The sequence below is a fragment of the Bos javanicus genome, chromosome 5 (genome assembly GCF_032452875.1).
Source record: "Bos javanicus breed banteng chromosome 5, ARS-OSU_banteng_1.0, whole genome shotgun sequence".
Classification (NCBI taxonomy): domain Eukaryota; kingdom Metazoa; phylum Chordata; class Mammalia; order Artiodactyla; family Bovidae; genus Bos; species Bos javanicus.
Genome location: NC_083872.1, coordinates 37,471,957 through 37,491,985, shown reverse-complemented (window position 1 = coordinate 37,491,985; position 20,029 = coordinate 37,471,957). Strand labels below are relative to the sequence as shown.

The 20,029-nt window shown below is 36.8% G+C and overlaps 1 protein-coding gene across 3 annotated transcripts in view; it reads right to left on the bottom strand.

Moving 5' to 3' along the window:
• The window catches only part of ADAMTS20 (ADAM metallopeptidase with thrombospondin type 1 motif 20), a 218,501-nt gene that overhangs the window by 89,828 nt on the left and 108,644 nt on the right, over positions 1–20,029 (bottom strand). For 2 of the 3 annotated variants that reach the window (XM_061416399.1, XM_061416401.1), the window contains 10 exons: positions 16,676–16,802; positions 14,906–15,116; positions 14,603–14,767; positions 13,713–13,877; positions 11,028–11,147; positions 10,321–10,428; positions 8,780–8,944; positions 8,394–8,684; positions 7,452–7,613; positions 5,468–5,644 (listed from right to left, as the gene is read on the bottom strand). In XM_061416399.1, coding sequence (XP_061272383.1) covers positions 5,468–5,644; positions 7,452–7,613; positions 8,394–8,684; positions 8,780–8,944; positions 10,321–10,428; positions 11,028–11,147; positions 13,713–13,877; positions 14,603–14,767; positions 14,906–15,116; positions 16,676–16,802 — 1,691 coding nt within the window. The remainder of the gene's footprint in view (positions 1–5,467; positions 5,645–7,451; positions 7,614–8,393; positions 8,685–8,779; positions 8,945–10,320; positions 10,429–11,027; positions 11,148–13,712; positions 13,878–14,602; positions 14,768–14,905; positions 15,117–16,675; positions 16,803–20,029) is intronic. The other variant, XM_061416400.1, reaches the window with a different exon arrangement.

The window sequence follows — 20,029 nt, the reverse complement described above, 5'->3', positions numbered from 1 at the left end:
CTTCTAGCATAGAGACCTCAACACCACTCATCTCTTGCCAGGTTGTAATGGAATATATCATACTAGTTTAGGCTTTCTAGAAGGAATTGTTGGAATAATAATTATGGCACTGCAGATGGTGACTGCAGCCAAGAAATTAAAAGACGCTTACTCCTTGAAAGAAAAGTTATGACCAACCTAGATAGCATATTCAAAAGCAGAGACATTACTTTGCCAACAAAGGTCCATCTAGTCAAGGCTATGGTTTTTCCTGTGGTCATGTATGGATATGAGAGTTGGACTGTGAAGAAAGCTAAGCGCCAAAGAATTGATGCTTTTGAACTGTGGTGTTGGAGAAGACTCTTGAGAGTCCCTTGGACTGCAAGGAGATCCAACCAGTCCATTCTGAAGGAGATCAGCCCTGGGATTTCTTTGGAAGGAATGATGCTAAAGCTGAAACTCCAGCACTCTGGCCACCTCAAGCGATGAGTTGACTCATTGGAAAAGACTCTGATGCTGGGAGGGATTGGGGGCAGGAGGAGAAGGGGATGACAGAGGATGAGATGGCTGGATGGCATCACTGACTCGATGGACATGAGTCTGAGTGAACTCTGGGAGTTGGTGATGGACAGGGAGGCCTGGTGTGCTGCGATTCATGGGGTCACAAAGAGTCGGACACGACTGAGCGACTGAACTGAACTGTCAAGTACAATCCTCATTACAAATTCTTGAATAATTATAGTCTATTAAGCCCCTAATATTATGAGTCTTCACTATTATAAATCACAAGGTTGTTACTGAAAAGAGATAGGAATCCCATTCTGCTTCTGATCATCTGTTTATTTAGTACTACTACTACTACTACTAAGTCGCCTCAGTCATGTCCGACTCTGTGTGACCCCATAGACGGCAGCCCACCAGGCTCCCCCATCCCTGGGATTCTCCAGGCAAGAACACTGGAGTGGGTTGCCATTGCCTTCTCCAATGCATGAAAGTGAAAAGTGAAAGTGAAGTCGCTCAGTTGTGCCCAACTCTTAGCGACCCCATGGACTGCAGCCCACCAGGCTCTTCCGTCCATGGGAGTTTCCAGGCAAGAGTACTGGAGTGGGGTGCCATACATTCACCACTAAACTGCAAATTCCTTATACACAGAGATTGTGCCCAGTTTACTTCTAGTGACTAACACAATGCCTATAACATGTAGAGGATGCTTAGAATTTGGGGGAGTTACTGAATGTACCATAGAACTGTATGGCAATATAACAAATAGAAATATTATTTCAGTGGATTTCCATGATAAATTGGTAATGAAGTAGATTTCCAGCCCTTTGCTATACTTATGTGTGTCTTTTCCAAATTTAAGAAAATAACCAATTACTATACTTTTACTGAACATTCTACAAAGAATTGACAGCTTCTTGAAACCATTTCCCCACACATTACCTTGTTCCCCTGGCTGCTGCTGGACTTAGGAGCAAGTTCCTTTCCAAGTGCATTCCACCTTGAGTGGGAGCCCAACCCCTCTGCTCAGACCCTCAATGTTCTTTTGTTACACAAAACTGTTAAATTGACAAACTGCAAATTTACTAGGTGTGTGCAGCTACCCCATGCCCATTTCTGAAAGTGTTTTTATTTGTCACATTCCATTGTATCTTAATAGAAATTTAGTCATACACACACACACACACGTATACATATATATGTTTTAACACAGTGCTACAGGAGGGTACTATTTTATAAAGAAATGCTTTGAGAAAAGCACTAGGATCAAGAGGGTTCAAGTACCAAGCTTTCATCTTTTTAAAAAATATTTTCTCAATTTTAGAAGAAAAAACAATCTTAAATGAAAAAATTATTCTCTTTACTTCTGTTGGATCATCAACTCCAGAAAACAATGGAATGCACATTATTTTCTTACCAAATATGAACTGATTTTATGTACAGAATGAAAACAGTCTAGAAAAATGAATTACTTAAATGAGGCCTATGGGGAAATATAGAGAAATTAATATAAATTTATTTAAAGAGCATTTGCTAAAATAGTCTATGTTACATGTAGTGCCCCTCACTTTATCAAAGAAAAATAAAAATTTTACTCACCTTTTAAAGACTATCCTGGGCATGAGTACATCTATTAATTTACTAAGTAAGTTTGTTCACACCATAAATTTTTATTCATTATTTATAGTATATAAATATTAAAATTCCTAGTATTTAAAAAGTGATAGCTAAACAATAAATCTTATTTTTAAAAAAACAATGTTAATTTCTAATAGGATTACATAAAAATAACAGTAGCTTATATACATACTCAGTAAAATTATGAAAACATATACTATTCAACAATTAAATGTTTAATAAGAAAAGTTAACAATTTGTTATTTTAAAAAACCCTCAAAAGAAAAAAGGCATTCTTTACAATACAGAATCGGTTCAGTGACTTAAAACATTTTAGATATTGGTTCAAGGAATAAAAATACAACATACATGTGAATTAAGAAAAGCACAAGGCCAGCAACACATCATTAATAAGCAAGGGTTAAAATACAATCATTTCACATTGACTAGTCACAAAAATGTAGTCATTAACAGATATATGTTAAGATTACTTTCTTTCTTTAATCATGCTTATAGATTATTACAACACAAAGTTTCCAACACACAGAAAATTTACATGTATATTTACAACTTCATTCCTAGCTACATTTTAATTATTTAGCACTTGGTACTTTAATTTTACTTTAAAATGAAAAGTGTTTAAGATTTCATGTCATTTATATATGTTTACTTATATACATATATACACGTTTTCTTACTTTTCTAACCTAGTAAATAGGATATTCTGAAATTAAAGTTATGCATGAAAGAATATTAACCTGATATGTTAATAAGAGGTATTCTGAAATCTGGCTAATATGTAGCAACACTGAAAGAGGTAAATTAAAAGGTTATAACTGGTTTTAACAATAAAACTTCAGATCCCTTAAACCCTTTTAATATAAAAGGCTAATTTAAGGATTAAAATTCTTCATATAATAAGAAATCCTGAAACTTTACTGATATATATTTACTTTATTAAAAGTTAATAAATAAAATTATTGTAATTTTTAAATTATCTTCAATTTATAAAAAAATTTACAGTTCTTTACTAGTGCAAAGCCTGAATTAATCAATGAACTCCTTTGTGGGATAGACATGTAATAAACAATGAAGAATTATATACTTCTGTTTTACTATTTTGTAATTTGAAATTATTGTTTTCTTGGTCACTTGTTTTTGTGAGGTTGACAAAGTTATCTCTGCAAAGGGTCTTTAGTGAACATTTGGGTTTTTCACTTATGACATACCAAAAAATATCATGATACAAATTATTGGAATATAGCATTTGATGCAATCAAACACAATCAAAATTTTGTGAGGTTGTACACTTTAAACTTACACAATATGACTACATCTCTCAATAAAGCTGGGGCAAAATTATATAAATACTATAGTGAACATGTAGAAAAGATTGATAAACCTTAAAATATTTGAAACTATTAAACAAAGGATCAAAAAATCTAAAACTGACTCCAAATGAATATTTGCAATTCCAATATGCTATAAATTTAGGTATGTCAAATTTTTAAAGTTTTATGATGTTTATTAAATAGAACAGGTATCAACAAACTTTCCCCAGAAAGACAAAATAGTAAATATCTCAGGCTTTGAGGGTCGGTCTCTATTGTAAAAGAAAGTCTCTATTGAGTCTAAGAAAGTCTCAAAAGCAGCCATAGATAATACATAAAAAATGTGCGTGCCTGTGTTCCAATAAAAGTTATTTATAAAAATAGACAATGGGCCAGGTTTGATAATTTGCTGATCCCTGATATAGAAGATCTGATTCAAACCACTTATTTTAGGAACTTCAATATAGAGCACAAAGCAGAAGCCATGAGTAAATGTTGAATGCTTTGTGAATGAATGAATTCATGAATGAATAGAGAAAATAAAACCTTTATGTCTGCTGTCCAAATTGAGGCAAATTCCAAGAAGGCAATCTATGGATTAAGTCTTATTAATGACGAGGCTTATAATTAAACCAATAAAACAAAAGAAAATGTAACAGATATAGTACAGAGAAAGTGAATTTCCAACCAAAAATGACTAACAAAAAAAAATCTATAGTGACTTGTTACAGGACTTCAAATCTCTCCAATTAGATTGTAAACTCCACAGGATAACAAATACGTCTTTATATTATCATGACAGTGTAGTCCCTAGGATATAGCACATGGTCAGTGAACCTTCTCCGACATATGCTTTATAGCAAAATGCTTTTGTTAGTTCCCAGAAAGTTATGGCTCTAATTCTAATGCAGCAATTTAAGGTCTTCCCTTAAAGTTAAAATGCTCTGCTGTTCTGTATCAGTCATAGTGACTAAAAAGATGAATTTAGTGTGAACTAGAACTTGACCTATTCTTCAAATAGCATGAATTGAAACAGGTTTACATTTCACTGTAAAACTTTGACCTGGGTGAAGCAAAACACGTGCATACATCAGGTTTGGGTATAAAATCAGAGTTAATTATTTTCCAAATAAAGAACTGTTTAACTTTATAATCTTAATTATAAATAGATTACAGGCTCCAATCATTTTATCACTGGAAAGAAGTATACTTGGTTGTTTGTGATTTAAAATATCAAAATTGACCAAAATGCTAGTTTCAATGTATCTATATATTAATTTTTCTTCAAAGCCTGGGTAGTTGAAAAATACTAGAAGAAATTAATCATTCATGACTATTTATGAATTTTTATCTATGGCTTCAAAAAATAAAAAATTAAAACAGCCCAAAATACAGTAACTCCACACAGTGGAAGATATGGACATTCATATAAATTATTATATAAATCATACTTTTTCATGATGTATGTAACAAATTGTAAACAATTAACTTACTTTGTGTAAGTAAATTTCTCTTTTTTAATACAATATTTTCACATTTCCAAACAAAATATTAAAGTTTAACAATGATAAAAATGTTATTTGCTTTTAGATCAGTTACTGGACATTGACAGACAAAAGCCACAAACAGTTATACACTCAAACAAGACACAGCCTTAACTTGCCATTGTTACAAGCACAATGTTAACATTACGTACAAATGTAAATAGTACAACATTTTCAATTAATTTGTGGCAAGCCAAAACGGTACTGGAGAAAAACACTTCCATTAGATTAGTGCTATGGTTCAAAATTCACTTATAAAAAATAAATACATGTAAAACTATTATATATATATATATATGTATATATTACAGTACTTGAATGAATTCTCTTTCAAACTATCAAATTTAATGACACAAGCCAAGATGGCCAATGGTCTGCTTTAAAAAAGTATTGAAAGATAAAATGTGTGCATCACCATTTATAAAGAGAGAAAATTAAAGTAAAAGGGACAGAATAAAACAAAACAGAAGGATAAAAATGAGAGTGCTATCGTACCGATTTCCATGGTCCCCGATGCCATGATACATCATCAGGGCAAGCACGTATATGACACTGCACCACACTAGGTGGCTTGTTCAACATTTCACAGTTTTGCTCTTGTGACAGTTGGCCATTGGGAAACTGACATATTACAAATCTCGATTTTATTCCTCCTCCACATGTTTGTGTACACTAAAAATAAGAAGGAAGAGAAAAACTATGTGGCTTCAAAGAGAATATTATGTTGGTTGATTCAGTGATGAGTACATAATCAGAACTGCTAAAGCTTAAAGTTTATCCTTTCTTCATAACTCTTAATTTCTTCAAAAATCAAAGTTTCAGTTCCATCCTTTTATTTTAAAAGACAAAAGTTTGAAAATTAGTACTGTAATAGGTAATAACTACCTATTACCTGTATATGGTATCCTATCAAAAGATACATAGCCATGTATCCATGAAGGGAAATCTAAATTTATAAAGATAGAAAGATGTTGAATATATCTATTACATGAGAACAGCAGGTGGCAAAGCAACATGTATAATTAATGAACCTATTTCTGAAACCCACACCGAACTAAAGTCTGGCAGGAAATGTACCAAATATTAAAAGTTCATATCTTTTCACAATTTTTCAAATTATTTGAATTTTCACAAGAATTAACTCACAACTGAAAAAGTTACTTTCATTTTGGAAAATTGTAAAAATATATTTTAAAGACATACTTTATATTTATTAGCACCTGATCAGAAGTGTATCTTTAAACAACGATTTCCAAATTCCCTATGGAGAGAAAACAGGTACTGAAAATCATTAAACAGGGGACTTCCCTGGTGGTGCAGTGGATAGGAACCTCCTGCCGATACAGGGGACAGGGGTTTGATCCCTGGTTCGGGAAGACTCCACATACCGCAGAGCAACTAAGCCTGTGCGACACAACTACTGAGCTCGCGCATTGCCAACTACTGAAGCCCATGCGCCTAGAGCCTGTGCTCTGCAACAAGAGAAGCCACTGCAATGAGAAGTCCGAGCACTGCAATAAAGAGGAATCCCAGTTTGCTGCAACTAAGGAAAGCCTGAGCGCAGCAACAGAAACCCAGTGCAATCAAAAATAAATTAATTTAAAAAAATCATTAAACACAAATATTTGACTAAATTAGGTGGCTTGTTTTATTTATCCAAAGCCAATGTAAGTCTTTCTTCTTTCTCATGCATAATACAGGTGTAATTAGTATTCATTACAACCATTTTAAAAATTATCCTCATATCCCAGTGCCTAAAAGAAGGTCAGGACATGAAGAAAGTGCTCAATAATTGATAGCTATTCATTTTAGATTCATCAAATGAATGGTTCCATAATAGGATATTAACATGGCCTACATATCACTCTATTTTTCTGTCTTTATATCAATTAATTTTCTAAGAAATTAAGACAATAATGTACTAGTTTTAGAGAGGTATTGCTGCTGCTGCTGCTAAGTCGCTTCAGTCGTGTCTGACTCTGTGTGACCCCATAGACAGCAGCCCACCAGGCTACCCCGTCTCTGGGATTCTCCAGGCAGGAACACTGGAGTGGGTTGCCATTTCCTTCTCCAATGCATGAAAAGTGAAAAGTCAAAGTGAAGTCGCTCAGTCGTGTCGGACTCTTAGCGATCCCATGGACTGCAGCCCACTAGGCTTCTCCATCCATGGGATTTTCCATGCAAGAGTACTGGAGTGGGTTGCCATTGTCTTCTCCGTAGAGAGGTATTAGGAAGTCACCTACTGGCTAGCACATAGCATTCTATCAAAAATCTGGAGCATATATTTCCTATCATAAATGAGTGATTTATACCATGATACAATGTTTATTAAAAGATTATAGTTTTAGTGACTCAATTTTTAAAAAATCTGTCTAGTGTAGTGAAGTAAGATTATTCAACAGGAAGAGTATGAAGTGCTTAACTTTCGGTCTTAGGGGCTGTCATAATTTCCACAAGTTTAGGAGACAGTAGGACTTACTTCTCCCCAGCTTCCATAGATCCACTGTGGACAAGGTCCCGAATCACAGTGCTTTGACTCTGGGGGTTTGGACGCTGAATCACAGTAACTGGCACTTTGTCCATTTTCATCCTGGCAGACCACAACTCGACGTTGAACACCTGCAGCACAACTGCTAGAGCACTGGAAAGGATGGAACACAGGAACACACAGACTGAGACTCCATGTCACAAAAGTACATTATAAAACACCAAAATAAAAGAAAAACAGTTCTTTGACTCAACTTCAAGCTCGCCAAATTACCCTCCCTTTGGAATCATAATTTGAAGAAAGAATATCTGTCCAAAAAACCTGGGTATTACTAGGGGTTTCATTAAAATTTATTGATAGGAAGGTAAATCTTTAAAGTTTGCCATAAAAAATTCACCCTTGTCCTAGGCATTAAGTAAAAAGGAATTCAAGTTTTCAGGTCTCACTAAGAAGGAAAAAAAAAAAACAAAAGATGATGTTAAGTTTCTCAGCTTTCACAGTGTTTTTCTTTACTTGCTATCATTAATCTCATACAAAATACAAACCACAATTGTACCTTTTGTACAAAGTAATCATGGTTTTACACCAGCTTACTGCACTGTTATCATAGTAGTTTCTGGGTTTGATTTTTTTCTTCATAGACATTGGTAATCTTAACACTTAAAAGATTTCATTTTTACTATAATGGACTCTAAGATTTTTTTCAAATGGATTCCTCTATAATCATAATACCACATTAGGGTATAATTCAATTAGAACTCAAGAGATTTGCAATCTGCATCAAAAATAGCTTAATCTTTTTAAGATTTAAACTACTGATCTTCAGAAATAATTAGCAGTAAAAGCATCTGATGTCATTATGTACATTTCTGTTAAAAGGCCATATAACATAACAAAATTACAGAATTAGTATAACTAATAAAGAGGGCTTACTGATCCCCATGGTCCTGTTCTCCACTGGTTTTCTCTGATTGATGGATGGATCCCCTGATTTTGATTATCTTCTGGTTTGTGAGTTAATGGAAAATTCCTGCCTGGAAAATGGCTTGGCTGCTCAGAGGAACTCGGAAAGTGGCTGTACGTGGGAGGGCAGGCTGCCAGATTACATTCTTGTTCTATCACAGGGCGGACTTCGGGGTCACAGTAATTCTCATTAACTGGCTGATGATAGTTGATGCATAAAACTTGGCGAGTCATTTTTCCACGGCCACAGGAAGCTGAACACTGATCACAAATTTAGCCAATACACTGCATTACCTCAAAGTTCAAATATTATATTTAAATTTCTCATTTCACTTTTTTTGCAAAAAAGTACTTACAGGTGACCAATTCCCTGTTTGCCACTCTCCACAAGGGCTAAAACAGACAGCTATTTCAGCTGGTCGGGGTAAGTGGGCACAAAATGATTCATCTGCTATTCCATCATGAGCATCACGACAACTTACATAGCGGGCTTGATTTCCTCTTCCACAAGACACAGAGCACTGAAAAATTGAATAATACCAAAGCATTATACAGGACACTCCTACAGCCCTTACACTTGGCTGTTGTTCAAATTTCTAAACCTCAAGATTTTTGAAAAAACTGAATTTATAAATATTATCACCTGGAATCATTTCTGAGTCAGAGACAGGGCAGTGAATATTTCAATGAGTTTAAAAAATAAACTTCACAAATCAGATGCTTGTGATAATAAAACAAAACACTCAACTTTTCAGAATAGTGATTAGCTATTTGTCAAAATTAAAGAAAAGATTATAGATAAGAGAATCTTAAGATAACATTTAAGACAACTTTGAAAGACCTAGGTAATAGAGAAGATAGGATCTCATAATTAAAATATTCAGAGAATATATGAAACTTAAAAATATATCTTTCATATAAGACTAAAGCAAGTATATATTCCAAATCTAATAAAAGTCTAATATCACATCTGCTTCTCATAACAACCTATGACATAAATATTATCCTTATTTGGTAGGATTAAAAAACAGATCTAGAAAACTTAAATTCTTGCCCACAGAAACAGAGCTCTTGAAAGACAGAACAGGATTTAGTTATTAAATTACCTAATTCCCATCACTTCATGGGAAATAGATGGGGAAACAGTGGAAACAGTGTCAGACTTTATTTTTCTGGGCTCCAAAATCACTACAGATGGTGACTGCAGCCATGAAATTAAAAGACGCTTACTCCTTGGAAGGAAAGTTATGACCAACCTAGATAGCATATTCAAAAGCAGAGACATTACTTTGCCAACAAAGGTCTATCTAGTCAAGGCTATGGTTTTTCTTGTGGTCATGTATGGATGTGAGAGTGGGACTGTGAAGAAGGCTGAGAGCCAAAGAATTGATGCTTTTGAACTGAAGTGTTGGAGAAGACTCTTGAGAGTCCCTTGGACTGCAAGGAGATCCAACCAGTCCATTCTGAAGGAGATCAGCCCTGGGATTTCTTTGGAAGGAATGATGCTCAAGCTGAAACTCCAGTACTTTGGCCACCTCATGCGAAGAGTTGACTCATTGGAAAAGACTCTGATGCTGGGAGGGATTGGGGGCAGGAGGAGAAGGGGACCACAGAGGATGAGATGGCTGGATGGCATCACCGACTCGATGGACATGAGTCTGAGTGAACTCCGGGAGTTGGTGATGGACAGGGAGGCCTGGCGTGCTGCGATTCATGGGGTTGCAAAGAGTCGGACACAACTGAGCAACTGATCTGATCTGATCTGAAACCCTATGCTCTTCTAACATCATCTCCATCAAAATACCTGAGAATGAATGTATATATTAATTTGGCAAATCTGGAGCAACTGAAAGCCTCCATAGTAGAAATACTGTCTCTCTTAAAGAAATTCACTTACTGGGGTCCAAGAACCATATCGCCATTGTGTTATCTTTCTCATGGGAACAGCTGGCAAGGAAGTGGCCCCAATTTTAGGGATAACTGGGCAAGGTATAACAATACAATCCTGTTTGAAAGAAAAATGGACCTCATGAAACATTAATGAATTAAACACTATGATTGATACTAAATCCTATACTTCATTTCTTCTTTCAATTATGTAAGTCAAGAACAGCTGCATAGTAAACTACAAATAAGCGATGTAAAGGTTTTTATTTTCCAAAAGTACAAAGTACTATCAAGGGCTAGAAGTGGATAGTATGACTCTGAAGGTTAAAGTTTGGATCATTCTGCCCAGTGATTTAAAAAGAAAAGAGTAATAGTCTTTGAAAAATATCACTAAGCTGAAACCTTCTGAATGAACACAGATCACTACCTTAAGCCACACTTGAGAAGTTCATTATACTCATAATAATGCATCATCCTTCTGTTGTTCAAAGGATGGAAACATAAGTTAAATGAATGATCCAATATAAGATAAAGAGTAAAAATAAATCCATCAATAAAGCTGGCAAAACCAAGAACAATAAACTCTCTGATGCCCACATACATTTTTAAGGCATATACGTTTAAGTGGAAAAATACATATGGAAATAATTTTAACACATCAATAATCTTCCTGTATCAAACATTTTGGTTTATAATCCATGGAGAGGTGTCGTTTACCTGCCTTTCACTTGGGCGACTAGCTCCATGGCACAGTCTGTCATCTAGCACTGCACTAAATAGCTCGTTGACACATTTCACAGCACGCATCTGGTACCCCTGTCCACACGTGGCTGTGCACTGGAAGAATATAAGCAGATACGAAACACCATTGCTCAGACATTACATAAACTTAATTTTCTTAACATGTACACAGTTAAGAATCTATTTTCAGTAGATATTTTTATTAGTCCTTTATTCCAGATTCTAGACTTAAAATGAGGAAATTTAATCAACATACATCTTTATTCAAATTTATATAGATACTAATAAAATAGGCAATGCCAAAGAATGCTCAAACTACCACACAATTGCACTCATCTCACATGCTAGTAAAGTAATGCTCAAAATTCTCCAAGCCAGGCTTCAGCAATACATGAACCGTGAACTTCCAGATGTTCAAGCTGGTTTTAGAAAAGGCAGAGGAACCAGAGATCAAATTGCCAACATCTGCTGGATCATCGAAAAAGCAAGAGAGTTCCAGAAAAACATCTATTTCTGCTTTATTAACTATGCCAAAGCCTTTGACTGTGTGGATCACAATAAACTATGGGAAATTCTGAAAGAGACAGGAATACCAGACCACCTGACCTGCTTCTTGAGAAATCTGTATGCAGGTCAGGAAGTAGTAACAGTTAGAACTGGACAACAAACTGGTTTCGAATAGGAAAAGGAGTATATCAAGGCTGTATATTGTCACCCTGCTTATTTAACTTCTATGCAGAGTACATCATGAGAAAAGCTGGACTGGAAGAAACACAAGCTGGAATCAAGATTGCTGGGAGAAATATCAATAACCTCAGATATGCAGATGACACCACCCTTATGGCAGAAAGTGAAGAGGAACTAAAAAGCCTCTTGATGAAAGTGAAAGAGGAGAGTGAAAAAGTTGGCTTAAAATTCAGCATTCAGAAAACTAAGATCATGGCATCTGGTCCCATCACTTCATGGCAAATAGATGCGGAAACAGTGGAAATAATGACAGACTTTATTTTGGGGGGCTCCAAAATCACTGTAGATGGTGACTGCAGCCATGAAATTAAAAGATGCTTACTCCTTAGAAGGAAAGTTATGACCAACCTAGACAGCATATTAAAAAGCAGAGACATTGTTTTGCCAACAAAGGTCAGTCTAGTCAAAGCTATGGCTTTTCCAGTAGTCATGTATGGATGTGAGAGTTGGACTATAAAGAAAGCTGAGCACAGAATTGATGCTTTTGAACTGTGGTGTTGGAGAAGACTCTTGAGAGTCCCTTGGACTGCAAGGAGATCCAACCAGTCCATCCTAAAGGAAATCAGTGTTCATTGGAAGGACTGATGCTGAAGCTGAAACTCTAATACTTCAGCCACCTGATGTGAAGAGCTGACTCATCTGAAAAGACCCTGATGCTGAGAAAGATTGAGGGCAGGAGGAAAAGGGAACGACAGAGGATGAGATGGTTGGATGGCATCACCAACTCAATGGACACGAGCTTGGATAAACTCCAGGAGTTGGTGATGGACAGGGAGGCCTGGTGTGCTGTGGTCCATGGGGTTGCAAAGTGTTGGATATGACTGAGCAACTGAACTGAACTGAACTGAAAATAGTGAAATTGAAATGGCAATTATTATTGTATCTTTAAAAAGATGTCATGTAAAACTACCAATAGAAGCTTCATATTTTGGTGGCAGAGTCAATACAGTTTAGGCAAACTAAATACTTTTCAAAATTGACCTGGTGTATGCATGTCACAATATACTAAGTAAATTTTGAAGAGATAAAGAAAGAAAAGAACAGGAAAGAGTTAAAGGGCAGATGAGAGCAGTTTTCCTGGCAAGTGTGGCAATCTGCACAGAATACTAAGCTGCCCACAACTCATCCATCAGATTACCTCCTAGCCACCTGTTTGGCAAAACTTCCCAACAAGGCCTACTCTAAATACAGGAGAAAGAATAATTTAGGCACCAATGATGAAAATGAATAGTTTACATAAAGTTGATGAAAGCATACTGCTGCTACTGCTAAGTTGCTTCAGTTGTGTCCAACTATGCGCGACCCCATAGACGGCAGCCCACTAAGCTCCCCTGTCCCTGGGATTCTCCAGGCAAGAATACTGGAGTGGGTTGCCATTTCCTTCTCCAATGCATGAAGGTGAAAAGTGAAAGTGAAGTAGCTCAGTCCTGTCCGACTCTGAGCGACCCCATGGACAGCAGCCTACTGGCTCCTCCGTCCACGGGATTTTCCAGGCAAGAGTACTGGAGTGGGGTGCCATTGCCTTCTCCGGATGAAAGCATAAATTGTTTACTTTGGTACAGTTGATTAACAATGCTATGTTAATTTCTGGCACATAGCAAAGCGAATCAGTTATTCATATATATATTCTTTTTCATATTCTTTTCTATTATGGTTTATGGCAGGATACTGAATACAGAAATTTGTAGTATTGTAGCTAACAAAAGTGAGTTAAAAGTCAAAGCTAGAATATTTTCCACAGAAAAATTAGCAGTACTAAAAAAACTATACAGGTACAGTTTACATTTCAGAAATCTTTCTCCAAGAGCCAACCCAAAATTAGATGCAGCCACTAAAAGACTGAATATACTATAATTCTGTGCTATTCTGTAATGATGGATTGGAGCAGAAATCCATATACTGTCATATACTCACAGAACCCCAAGGTCCTACTTGCCAGGAAGTACACGCATGAAGCTCACAGGGTCTCTGAGACTCAGGCTTGGTGCTTGGGTCACAGAAGCCGTCACTCAAGTGATCTTCATTCAGTTGACACCACACCTGCCGCTGGTTTGTTCCTTTTCCACAGGTAACCAGACACTGGAAAAATCCAACTGACCATTACTTTCAGTATTAATCAACACAAATACCCCCAAAAATGCAATGATCAATTTGTATATTCAAATACAGTTAAAGACCATCCTTAAGGACATTTTCCCTCCACGCCTCAGAAAAACCAGAGATCTTCATGGGGTAAAATCAGCCACCCCAAATTTCTGCTGCCCAAATCCCAGCACAACATCTATTTGTTCCAGAAATAAAGGTACAAAACTGACCTGAGAACAAGTATGTATCTCAGCCTACTGTGCACACCATGAAAATGTACTTAGTCACTCAGTCGTGTCTGACTCTTTGTGACCCCATGGACTGTAGCCTGCCAGGTTTCTCTGTCCATGGGGATTCTCTAGGCAAGCATAATGGAGTGGGTTACCATGCCCTTCTCCAGGGGATCTTCCCAACCCAGGGACTGAACCCAGGTCTCCCACATTGCAGGAGGATTCTTTACCATCTGAGCCACCAGGGAAGCCCCCAGGAAAGCCCACTATGAAAATGGTTATAGATTAAACACCAATTATGTCATTTTGGGCCAGATACTGTAAATAGCTTAATGACCAGCCATTTTTAAATTTTACTACCTTGATAATACAGTTATTTACCAAATGATAAAGCAAATTGAAATATTTTTTTGGATTACATAGCCTTCCATTACAAAGATCTCCTGTACAATGTTATAATAATTCTAAGCCTCAAGTGTTTAATGTTACCTCACTCCACTCACTAGTGGCCCAACTGGGACAGGAAAATTCATTGCAATTCTCTACTGTCACTCGGGGAAGTTCCTGGCATTCTCTGTCAGCAAGACGGTGGCCAAAGTTATTTATACAGTAAGAGTCTCGAGACCTCTCCCCTCCTCCACAACTTCTGGAACACTGATTAAACAAAGAAAAGTGGTGAAAAATGGACACAAAATAAAAAGTTTAACAAAACGCTTCTCTGAAGTGACAAATATTTAATTAGATGTAAAATAAAAGAGCAACTTTTCTTAAGCTATACTTTTTTCTTTGTACCTGAGACCATTCTAAATAATGCCACCTTGTTAAGACACAATCACCATGGCAGGGTTCTCGGGTTGGAGGCTTAAGTTGGTCACTGCAGTAGTGGTCAACTACTGGAACAGTCTGTCCGTTATGAATGGAATACTTCATACAATGGACGTCCAGTGACTTGTATCCTTGACCGCAAAGGGCTGAACATTCACTTTTGCCAATGATGTGCCACCTATAAAAATGATGTTATTATGCTTAGAAGGTGTGCTGATGAACACAATTTAAAACATGGATTCAGAAAAATTCACACATATTATTCAATTTTAAAAATTATGTTAGAATTTATGGACAAGCCACAATAAATATATTTGATATATCATGGATTTAGTGATGAAAACTTCTTAGAGATCATAGAGTCCAAACTTTCATCATATAGATGAGAAAATGAAGCTCAGTGGTGCCGTGCATTCAAATGGTATATATGCTTGGCTTCTGTCAGAAATTTTACTTTACTCTAAATAAAATTTAACATTTACTCCAAATCCATAAAAGCTGGAGGTAGGGAACCAGCACTACACCCAGGCATTTCGAGGAACCACAAGCCTCACCCTAGAGGAACCCCAGGGACATTTGAGTTCTCTTCCTAGGAATCCCAAGCCTCTCCCTAGACTTTTGAAAACAACTGGTTGAGATTAAGATTGAGATTAAGGTTACTAAGTAGCAGATTTAAAACTATAACCAAATATATCTGACCTATAATCAGGTGGTGTCTCCCTATGCAACATCTTTATTTGAGGATCAGAGAACATCTGGGAACATGACTACATCAAAAGCCTTTAAAAGTTGGTAAACTCGTCTTTATAAAGCATATCACATTTTCTCATTAACTCATATAATCTACTTTTAGACATGCTTTCAGAGAGAACATTTTTTTTCCACAAGTAAAATCTGCCAGCGTTAGCCAAATTATCCCAATTACACTCAAGCAATCTCTCAGACAGTATGAGCGCAGCAGTACAGCAAAGAAGAGAATTCATGGAGCTTCTTTCCATCTGAACAGCAGCTCAAGGATTTCGTTGCACTTCACTCTACTGCAAGGCAGCAGATGCAACTTGTACATGCCATTCTACCACGAGCCTTGCACCATATGTCTCCAAACACCACCATAAGTACATAAAAATTCTCATCCTTGCTGAGTAACGGAGATTCTGGCCATCTCTGAATGTTGACTGTCGCCTGCTAGATGGGGTTATTGCTCTTAGCATCACTGTAAGACCCACCACAAGAAAACAAATGACAAGAATTTTAGAAGAAAAAACTTGCCTACCATGATCTAGGATCTCATTACTTAACAATGGACACAATGCTGATAAGATAGACAAATCAATCTATTGATTCTCTAATCCTCAAACTTTAAAAGTTTATTGGTACATGAGTTCAGTGGGAATTAGAGGATCATGCTTAAATATATTGTTTCAGAGCTTTAAACCATAGGTTTTCAGATTAAGAGTTTTCCTGTATTTACTTTACAGACAAATTTGTTTCCATTTCTTACACAAAATATTGAGGTCTCTATACTGAAATTCAGCAAATACTATGAATAAAAAACTCAAACCAATTGCTGAGTTTCACAATAAATTAGTGGGTCTAAAGTTTTTTTAAGGGAATGGGAAAGGACAGACATTAATTACATGTCCACCTTATACCAGGCAGTGCAGTAGATTCTTTACATCTTATCTCACTTATTGATTTTTATCTGGTTACATTATACGTTATTTCTTTTTTTCTTACCTTAGTTCACAGTCTGTATTGCACCTTTCAGTCACCAGCAATGGAAGTGGTATGTGGTCACAGCTTTGATCAGACACGACCATATGATCACTCTTACGTACACAAGTAATTTTTCTTCTATGAAGACCTTGGCCAAAATCAAATGAAAAATAAAAATTAAAAGGAAAACTCACATAAGGAGATGTTCCATAATAATTTACTTCTGCTAAAAGCTTGAAGGATGCAGCTAAGAAAGCAAAAACAATTCCAACATAGCATACAAATAGGCTAGCATATTAAACTAGTCAGGAATCACTTTCTACAATAAGCGAGCTGAATCCTGAAACACTGAGGAGTTTGCTGAGTAAGGAGATGTAAGGAAGGTGGGGCAAGTGTGTGAAATAAGAAGAAATTTATTACAGCTGGATGGAAGGGTTGCTAGTGGAGAACTGAGTGGGCAGGGTCCATGCTGATATGATATAGTATACTACTGCTCCCCATTATTTGCTTGCCTTTTCACTGCAACAAAATTATACATCTCTACTTGCTACAACATTTCTATAACTTCCCGGAGGAGGAGCAGACCTCCCTGCCCATTGACAGCAGGTTTGTGCCAACCACCTGAAAGGGAATATGACTATTCCAGTTCCAAGCAGAAGCTCTCAAAGTCTTTTCCTGCTTCTGCCAACTCTTATCTCTCTGTTTCTAAAACAGCCTTCTCCAGATGGGGCTGATCATTCAAGCCTGGAATCCTGAATGAAAAGGCAGCCTGGTCAGACTTCAGTTGATAGTAATGGACCAACTGGAATAAACATGCCACATGAATGCAAGATGGTAATAATAGGGGAACTGGGGAGGGGTTGTAGAAGAAAAGGGAATATAAGACTTTCTTGTAGTTTTTGCTCAACTTTCTATACACCTAGTGTGAAAGTGAAAGTCGCTTAGTGGTGTCTGACTATTTGTGACCCCATGGACCACAGCCTGCCAGGCTCCTCTGTCCATGGAATTCTCCAGGCAAGAATACTGGAGTGGGTAGCTGTTCCCTTCTCCAGGGGACTTTCCCAACCCAGGGATTGAACCCAAACCTAAAACCCCTCTAAAAAAATAAAGTCTATTAATTTGTTTGAGAATGACATGGATGCAAATAACAAGCTGAAGAAGAGTCAGAACCAATTAGCAGCCACCACACAGTATGAGCGAGAAATAAATGTTTGTTGTTCTAAGTCATTGAGATTTAGCAGTTGTTTATATGGTGCATAACCACAATGAAGGAAACTTAGAGAAGTCAGAGAGGCCAGAGTAGATTGAACTTTGCACTTTCCACAATGAAGAGATAGGAAAAAGTTCAAGCTGTCAGTGGCATGATCAAATTTCTGTTTTCTCCAAGTTCAACTGTAATCTTCCAGTTGGCGAAACATGAACATGCATGTTTATCTCTGCATGCATACCATCTGAAATAATTATAAAGAATTTTGAAAAGGCAAAAACCTGAAAGAACAAAAAGAATAAAAGAGGGAACAGTAGGCAGGAAAAGGAAAATTTAACTATGAAAAGAAGATGGAAATTACTATTTTAACAGAGCCAAGGAAGCTGAAACCTGAGCCTGTGGAGGAAGAAAGTAAGAAACAAACCATTCATGCCACAGAATCCAAGCAAAGCCCAGGAATCAAAAACACCAGGTTCCCCTGAAGAGGTGAATGTGTGAGGCATAGGCCTGAAAAAATGGAGACGTGATTGAAAAGTATTCATGAAGAACAGTCAGACTTCCACCTAAGAGTCAACAGTAGCGCTATCTAAAAAAAACAATGTGAACCACATGTGATTTTACATGGTCTTGTAGTGACATGAAAAAGTAAAAAGATACAAATACCCAAATAGGATCATTTCCACATGAGGTCAACAGAAACACTATTGATGATATATTTCACATTCTTTTTTCATCCTAAGCCTTCAGAATTCATTGTGCACTTCACACGTACCATATTTCAATGGGCTAGCCACATGTGGCTAGTAACTACCAAACCGGATACTGGATAGCATAGCTCCAGAGCACACGAACTTGGGGGCACAGACACAGCAGCTGAGGGAAGCTGGGGAAGCGCTGTACTGAAAAGAGAGGGACTCAGTAAAAGTCTCCATACTGATATGATGAGATTCAGGCCCACTGGGCTCACCCTCCATTTCCCTCTGGCTCCAAGCCAATTTTTACAGTTTCTCCAGTCCCCTCACTGGCCATCAGAAGATGGGAGAATTCCTTTCTTGGAAAACTCTTTAGCTCAAGAAGAAAGATTAAGTGACAGCAACATTTGAGCCTTTCCCCCAAAGACAAAGTAAAGAACTATAAGAAGACTTATTTAACCCACACAGGACTTTCAATTAGCATTTTAGTCTTAAATATGAATAAACATCAAAGGATCAGTAGGCAATATAGGAAAGACAACTCACACAAAAGAGACCTAAATAAGCAGAAACAGAATTAAAAGGAAATAAATATGTCAGGGAGAAGAAGAAAGTTCCAAGACTATAATTAATACTCTCACAGACACAGGTATTGCATCCATGAAACAAAAGCAAGCTGTTGATAAGAAACACTAAGGAAAAAATATACATTTGGAGAGGAAATTACGAGATAAGAGATCAGACCAGGAGGCTGTATATCCAGACAATATAAATTTTACAAAGATAGAAGAGAAAATTTAATGTGGAGAAATTATCAAAGATATCATACATAAAACTTCTCAGATCAAAGAATCTGTGTTTCCAGTTTGGAAGGCATCCTAATTACCAGGGAAATAGATGAAAGGAAAAGCCAACCCAACACACAGTGTCCTGACATTTCTCACTCCCGGAATTTAGGAGGGGAGACACAAAATTTCTATACCAGGAAGTATCATATCCAAGCCCTGGAAATTGGAAAACAAGATTTTCAGCATTCTAAAGGAAAATAATCTATCTCAGAATTTTATATAAGCCAAGCTATCAATCAAGGGTGAGAACAGAATAATGCCATTTTCAGACAGGAAAGGTCTCTAAAAACTGCCTTGCTTTCTCAGGAAATGTCCGACAGCTATGTTATCCTCAGTGGAAGAAATAAAAAGAGGAATTCACAGAATTTGGGACACAGGGAATCCAACACAGAAGAAAGTTAAAGAGACCTCACAGGATGATAAAGAAGGGAAAGCACATGATGACAGCCGTGTAACAGGCCTGAAAAGCAACATGGCCAAGTGAGAGCAGGAGAGGAGAGGGCCAAGGGAGCAACAGATAAGAAAAAGGAAAGGAAAGCTGAAACCAATACACTGAATATAGAGCTCCAAAATATTAACACAAAATTTATAGCATTCACAAAATGTTTGGAGCCTGATCATTTTCAGT